At 47.4% G+C, this 7857-nt stretch overlaps 1 protein-coding gene across 1 annotated transcript in view; it reads left to right on the plus strand.

The window, feature by feature from the left end:
- Positions 1 to 2365: 2365 nt before the first annotated feature.
- LOC121700854 (rap1 GTPase-GDP dissociation stimulator 1-like) overlaps positions 2366 to 7857 on the plus strand; it is a gene marked incomplete at both ends in the record, with an annotated part of 15446 nt that continues 9954 nt past the window's right edge. The window contains 2 exons of the mRNA XM_042084070.1: positions 2366 to 2498; positions 5885 to 6010. Of these exons, the coding sequence (XP_041940004.1) occupies positions 2366 to 2498; positions 5885 to 6010 (259 nt within the window). The remainder of the gene's footprint in view (positions 2499 to 5884; positions 6011 to 7857) is intronic.

Here is a 7857-nt window from a genome sequence, read left to right on the forward strand (position 1 = left end):
AGACACACCTCACACACATGCACTACCTCTCTCTCTCACTCACACACACACACACACACCTCACACACATGCACTACCTCTCTCTCTCTCACTCACACACACAGACACCACCTCAGGAAGCAAGCCACTGGGCAGTGGTTGGATCTAGACTGGGGTCCACAGCATTATTGCATTAAGAAGGGGCTGCCCAGGGCTCTGCCTGATGGTAATGTATTAGCGTTAAGAAGGGGCTGCCCAGGGCTCTGCCTGATGGTAATGTATTGGCACTGGAGTAATGCTGCTGGGGCTGTAGTGCTGTGGGGGAGCCACCGGGGGCGCTGTGATCTGGTCTGCTCGGAGATCTAAAGGAGAGGAAGCTCAGTGGTGCTGCATCAAATTCTCCACACAGCCTATTCCATCAGTTCCCCACACTACCACTGTACGTCTGGTTCTCCACACTGTACGTCTGGTTCTCCACACTGTACGTCTGTACGTCTGGTTCTCCACACTGTACGTCTGGTTCTCCACACTGTACGTCTGGTTCTCCACACTAACACTATATGTCTGGTTCTCCACACTATACGTCTTGTTCTCCACACTATACGTCTGGTTCTCCACACTAACACTATACGTCTGGTTCTCCACACTATACTCTGGTTCTCCACACTAACACTATACGTCTGGTTCTCCACACTATACGTCTGGTTCTCCACACTAACACTGTACATCTGGTTCTGCGTCTGGTTCTGCGTAACCTCCACTATTCTGGTTGAAGGCCTCGTCCATTCCTATTGGCCTAATCCTGTTCCTCCCGCCCTCCTTACACCCTTCATCCTCCTCCTCTTCCTCTTCATTCTCCTCCTCCTGTAATGTGAGTGAGTGACAGGTGTGTTGTGATGTGAGTGAGTGACAGGTGTGTTGTGATGTGAGTGAGTGACAGGTGTGTTGTGATGTGAGTGTGTCAGGTTTGTTGTGTAGTAGGCTGTCAGGTTTGAATTGTGAGGAGAGAGTGAGTGACAGGTGTGTTGTGATGTGACAGGTGTGTTGTGATGTGAGAGTGATTGACAGGTATGTTGTGATGCGAGTGGGACAGGTGTGTTGTGATGTGAGTGAGTGACAGGTGTGTTGTGATGTGAGTGAGTGACAGGTGTGTTGTGATGTGACAGGTGTGTTGTGATGCGAGTGAGTGACAGGTGTGTTGTGATGCGAGTGGGACTGGTGTGTTGTGATGCGAGTGGGACTGGTGTGTTGTGATGTGAGTGAGTGACCGGTGTGTTGTGATGTGAGTTTGTCAGGTTTGTTGTGTAGTAGGCTGTCAGGTTTGAATTGTGAGGAGAGAGTGAGTGACAGGTGTGTTGTGATGGGACAGGTGTGTTGTGATGCGAGTGAGTGACAGGTGTGTTGTGATGTGAGTGAGTGACAGGTGTGTTGTGATGTGATGTGATGTAACAGGTGTGTTGTGATGCGAGTGAGTGACAGGTGTGTTGTGATGTGAGTGAGTGACAGGTGTGTTGTGATGTGAGTGAGTGACAGGTGTGTTGTGATGTGTGCGTCAGGTGTTAATATGGAGTCCATTCAGCCTTTACTGGGGCAGGTTGGCCAATTGACCACGTTCCACAAACACAAGTGGTTAGAGGAGTGGAGAGAATGACCAGCACTCTTCTTTTCTCTCTCTCTCTCCCTACCTCCCTCTCTCTCTCCCCACCTCCCTCCCTCTCTCTCTCTCCCCACCTCTCTCCCTCTCTCTCTCTCTCCCCACCTCCCTCTCTCTCTCCCCACCTCCCTCTCTCTCTCCCCACCTCCCTCTCTCCCTCTCTCCCCACCTCCCTCTCTCTCTCCCCACCTCCCTCCTCTCTCTCTCTCTCTCCCCACCTCCCTCTCTCTCCCCACCTCCCTCTCTCCCTCTCTCCCCACCTCCCTCCCTCTCTCTCCCCACCTCCCTCCCTCTCTCTCTCTCTCCCCACCTCCCTCTCTCTCTCCCCACCTCCCTCCCTCTCTCTCCCTCTCTCCCCACCTCCCTCCCTCTCTCTCCCCACCTCCCTCTCTCTCTCCCCACCTCCCTCTCTCTCTCCCTCTCTCTCTCCCCACCTCCCTCCCCCTCCCTCTCTCCCCACCTCCCTCCCTCTCTCTCTCCCTCCCTCTCCCTCTCTCTCCCCACCTCCCTCTCTCCCCACCTCCCTCTCTCTCTCCCCACCTCCCTCTCCCTCCCTCTCCCTCTCTCTCCCCACCTCCCTCTCTCCCCACCTCCCTCTCTCCCCACCTCCCTCTCTCTCTCCCCACCTCCCTCTCTCTCCCTCTCTCTCTCTCCCCACCTCCCTCTCTCCCTCTCTCCCCACCTCCCTCTCTCTCTCCCCACCTCCCTCTCCCTCTCCCCCCCCCCCCCCCCCCAGACTCTCTTCAGGCTCAGCTGATTAATATGGGGGTCATCCCCACTCTGGTCAAGCTCCTGGGGCAACACACCGACAACACCCCCCTCACAGAGATGTGCCTCATCGCCTTTGGAAACCTAGCAGAGCTCGGTGAGTCTCTCCCACCCACCCACACACACACACACACACACACACAAAGCTTGATGAGTCTTACACACACACACACACACACACAGTGGATACACTACTACACTATCTATTATTGTAGAAATGGAGCAGTACTTTGCTCGTCTTTTTTGCATTTGGCTTGCTTAGTCAACACAGTTGCAATCCACGTAAAACCAGTTTGTGCACATCCCAAAGACTCCCAAGCACAAGATGATTTGGTTTGTTATAGCGATGCTCCAATCAATCGGCCGAATGATTTGGTTTGTGATGGGGATGCTCCAATCAATCGGCCGTCATAAGAATGATTTGGTTTGTGATAGGGATGCTCCAATCAATCGGTCGTCACAAGAATGATTTGGTTTGTGATAGGGATGCTCCAATCAATTGGCCGAATTATTTGGTTTGTGATAGGGATGCTCCAATCAATCGGCCGTCGATCATTATCAGCTGATATTCACTCAAAATAGTTTGACCGGAGCACTCTGAAGGCCGATCAGAGAAGCCGATCAGATGACTCAAAACTCCGGACACTTAAAGCCAGGGCTCAAAGTTAATTTTCAAAGTGGTTGCCAGCTTGGCAGCCAGGCATGAGGTTTTGGGTGCCAAAGCCAACCAAATCTGGCCAAGGGCAACCGGGCAACCATTAGTATGGAGCCCTGCTTACAGCACTCTCTACAATGCGCCCATTTCACTTATTGTTATTGGTAATAAGGCCGACAACAGTTGTATCATCTGCAATCTTAAAGGAGAATTGTGTGTGAGTGTGATATTGACCTAAAGTGTGTTGAAACATGATACCGAGTGTGAACGTATGTCTCATAGCTCATCTCGGCTTGTCCCCTGCACTCAGAAAGCTGGCTCTAGTTAGCCGATGCTACCAACAGTTTTTCGATGGGGGTGCCTCGGGCATCGGCCTAGCCATGCAAATAAATCACTGTTTTACACCATTTACGAGGCTCAAAGTAGCTCTATACTTCATTGGTAGACTTCCGAGGGCCCTTGACATTTAAAACGAGACATTGAAAACTTTGAAAAAGCACTGGTAGTTTATTTACAAGACAATTTATACAGATAGTACCTTGAGGAAGTTTACCGTTCGCTGCCATTTTGAATTTAGTCACAATAAGTCGAGTGACGAGTATGAATGAACAGGTATGACATAGGGATTAGATTCCAAAAATAATTCTGTGGAAATGCATGGATTCCAGTTTTCATGGTAGACTACACTTCTGAAGAAAGCATATTCCTTCTCGTTAAGTAACTAAGATTCAGGGCCAACATTTACTGGAAATGGCCGTGGAGGATGTCTGCTAGCTTCCTAGCTTCCCCAGGGAATACTCGAATATTTGGATAAAACTTCAGCGATAGCTACAGTATGCTCATCCGTGGACGTTGCCATGTTGCTAAGATTGAACAGTAGCTTCTTGTTGCGTCACACCTAAACCCGCCTCAAAACCAACGCTGATTGGCCGTTCGTTTGGCAAACTGCTCCAAATGTTCTCTATCGGAGAGATGCCAGACTGATCTGCGAGTGGGAATCTGAAGCTCGCGAGATCAGGATGGTCTCACGAGGCTAAGTGACTGTCATTAGCCTGACGAGCCAGACCCACATTAAAATGTAGGGTCTGGGCACTCACCGTTCGCAGTGCTCAGTCCGAGGGGCGGGATAATCGGTTGTCTTTCAAATTCCCTCTGCACGCAATAGGACAGCGCTGAGTCCCATGCGTTTTCCCACCAGCGGCGCTAGTTGGCTAGTTCAAACTTTTGCCATCTTAAAACAAGCTTACCTTGTGTCACACTGTTGGCCAACAGCAACATCCATCTTCTTTGTTTTCAAGTAGCAGGGAATTTAAGCCAAACCGTTGCAACTCTGCCATCAATCATTATGTTAAGCCCGCCTAAGATGAACTCAATACAGGTTGGAGGTCGACCATCTGACCACGTGGTGCAGGGACAACAACCTCCTGCTGAACGTCAGCAAGACCAAAGAGATTGTTGTTGACTTCCGGAGAGGTCACACCCAACACCTGCCACTGACCATCGACGGTGCTGTGGTGGAGAGAGTGAGCAGCACCAGATTCCTGGGGGTGCACATCAGCGAAGACCTCTCCTGGACCACCAACACTGCATCACTGGCGAAGAAAGCTCAGCGCCGCCTGTACTTCCTGCGGAAACTCAGGCGAGCAAGTGCTCCACCAGCCATCATGACCACATTCTACCGAGGCACCATTGAGAGCATCCTCTCCAGCTGTATCGCTGTGTGGGGCGGAAGCTGCACGGAATACAACAGGAAAGCCCTGCAGCGCATAGTGAACACAGCTGGAAGGATTATTGGTGCTTCACTCCCCTCTCTGAAGGACATTTACACCACCCACCTCACCCGCAAGGCGACCAAAATTGTGAGTGATGCAAGTCACCCCGCTCACAATCTGTTTGATCTACTGCCCTCTGGGAAGAGGTACAGAAGCCTGCGCTCCCGCACTACCAGACTCACCAACAGCTTCATACACCAAGCTGTAAGGATGCTGAACTCTCTCCCTCCTCTCCCCCTCCACCCTCAGCTACATAACATCCTGGACATTGGACCCACAATGGCCGCCTGCACTACTCCACTTGCACACTTGTACACTTTACAACTTGTTGTTGTTGTCCTGAAAACACAACACTTCTGCTGCTCTTACATAACTTGCACCACTATGCCACTTTCTTTCTTACTTAGGTCAAACAGAACTACCCAAGCCTTTTATTGGCCTGACTTTGCACTAGTATTTTATTGACTGTCTATGCACAATTTCAACCAAATTTTGCTGCTCTTATTTTTTTCATTATTATATGTGCCCTCTTATTTACTTATTTACTTACTTTTTTGTTTACTTGAATGTTATGTTTGTCTGTGGACTTAAATTGGTAAAATATGTCTTGTCTTCACCGTGGGATAGTGAGAAACGTAATTTCGATCTCTTTGTATGTCTGGAACATGTGAAGAAATTGACAATAAAGCTGACTTTGACTTTGACTTTGGCCTAACGACTCTATACACGATTTGGTTGGCCTGATAGAAGTTTAATTTTTCGAGCTCACAAGCCAACGGAGAGTTGCTAGACTAGCCCTGGAAGCAAATGTAGGCTAGACTGTCATAGAATTGAAGAAAAAAACTTTTACACAAGAATCTGCTACTGTGGCTGTTTTCTAAAAATTACACTGAGCTAAACGAATAGGTATTTCAACACAATGAAGTTGGTGAAAAATACATATTTTTCTCTACAGTCATCGACTTTGAGTTACAGCTTTGTGCAACATTTTTGTTGTTTACAAAACACACACACACCGACACACCTCCCTAACCCTGCTGTAATGTGTGTGTTTAGAGTCGAGTAAGGAGCAGTTTGCGTCCACACCTATTGCACAGGAGCTGGTGCAGCTCTTCAGGAAGCAGATGGAACACGAGAGGAAGGAGATGATCTTTGAGGTGCTCGCACCTCTGGCTGAGAACGGTGAGTTTGTGTGTTTGTGTTTGTTTGTGTGTTTGTGTTTGTGTGCCAAACAATCTCTGTGTGTGCCCCCGTGCACCTGTGGATTATCCATCACATTGTTGGGAATGAGCACTTGTGGATAATCCACATCATCACATTGTTGGGAATGCTGGATTGTGGATTAGTCAGATCATCACATTGTTGGGAATGCCGAGTTATGATAAAATGTCCAGATAAAATGTCCAGATTGTGCGTTTTCATGAGTTTACGATCGTCATCTATTTCAGTTCTATTCATCATAGAGTTCCCAAAATTGCACATAAGGTGTGTCAGAGTGTCAATTTATATTAAAAAAAGATAAAAATGCAATATTGTGTTAAGATTATGCTCAGATGATCACTGGTCCGTAGGCCTAGTTTATTATTATGTTTCCACTTCTTACTAGAAGATTATTAAACAACGTCACATTGAAAAAATGTAATGTTACACTAGTTGAAATGTAGGGCTGGGACAACGCGTCGACGTAATCGATGACATCGACGCAAAAAATACGTCGACGCAAAAAATACGTACAGTAGACGCAAAATATGAGCGTCGATTCGTCAAGCATAACGTGTGCTGCTAAATATTTTTAATTTTACACCTTCAGTGTTTTCCATACGTTGACTAATCTGTGGCTGGGCACCACGAAATCAAAACTGGTCACCACACATTGATGATCTATGTTGTAGGCCTACTATTTAAATTAAAGATAAGATAAAATAATTTCATTGAGCTGCACTTTTTACTCACGCAGCCTTTCCTCACCCCGCCCACTCTCTCTCGTAACGAGCCCGCTCCTCCTCCTCTGCATGTGATTTAACAAATTATTCACGATTGTTAGGGCCCGAGCACCGAAGGGCGCAAGGCCCTATTGTTTTTGTAAGGATTATTATTATTATTATTATTATTATTTATTATTATTATTTTAACTTTGTCTCAGAGCGTTTTCCTTTTTTGAGGTGGTTAAGATGGGTGAAAAGTCTTGAAATTTGGCACACACATCAGGTGTCACGCAAAGCAGTTAGGTACAAGAGCTTGGCCCCGGGCGTGGCCCAGGGACTCAGTAGCGCCCCCTTAGGTGATTGAGGCAGTGGTTGGCACATACTTTCAGCTAGACGCATCAAATTTGGTAGGTGTTTGTATCTCCCCAAGATGAACAACTTTCGTATGGACAATGCATTAGCCACACCCAACAGGAAGTGAGGTATTTGGGATTTTGTGCAGACTAAAATGTGATGAATTGTGATGCCAAAAGAGGTTCTTCCCATCGGTGAAAACGCATGAAATTTGGCACACACGTCAAGAGGTACCATGAATACACAGGGGAAAAGCCTTGGCACTGGGCGTTGGCCAGGAACTCCATAGCGCCCCCTTATGTCACTGTGACTTGTGGTTGGCATATAGTTTTAGATACACACACCAAATTTGGTGGGTGTATGTAACTCCCAAAAACAAACAACTTTTGTATTAACATGCCATTAGCCACGCCCACAGGAAGTGAGGTAATTGGGATTTTGTGCATTGTGGACATGATCAATTTTAACGTACTCCTCCTAGACGGTTGATCGATTCATGTGAAAGTTGGTATACATGATGCCAATATGCTTCTGATTCTAAATTGTGAAGCTTTTTTTGATATGTTGTAATTTGACGAACTGCCAAAACTCTGAATTTTAATACCCTTCCACATAAACAATAAATGTGTCTTAATTCACCATGCATGGCTTGAAATTTTTAAATTTCACAGGTCTTTGAATACCATGGGAGTGATGATATTGACATGCCCATAATGCATATTTGGCATAGCGCCACCACCTGGCAACAGA

This window comes from Alosa sapidissima, unplaced genomic scaffold (assembly GCF_018492685.1).
Source record: "Alosa sapidissima isolate fAloSap1 unplaced genomic scaffold, fAloSap1.pri scaffold_492_ctg1, whole genome shotgun sequence".
Taxonomy (NCBI): domain Eukaryota; kingdom Metazoa; phylum Chordata; class Actinopteri; order Clupeiformes; family Clupeidae; genus Alosa; species Alosa sapidissima.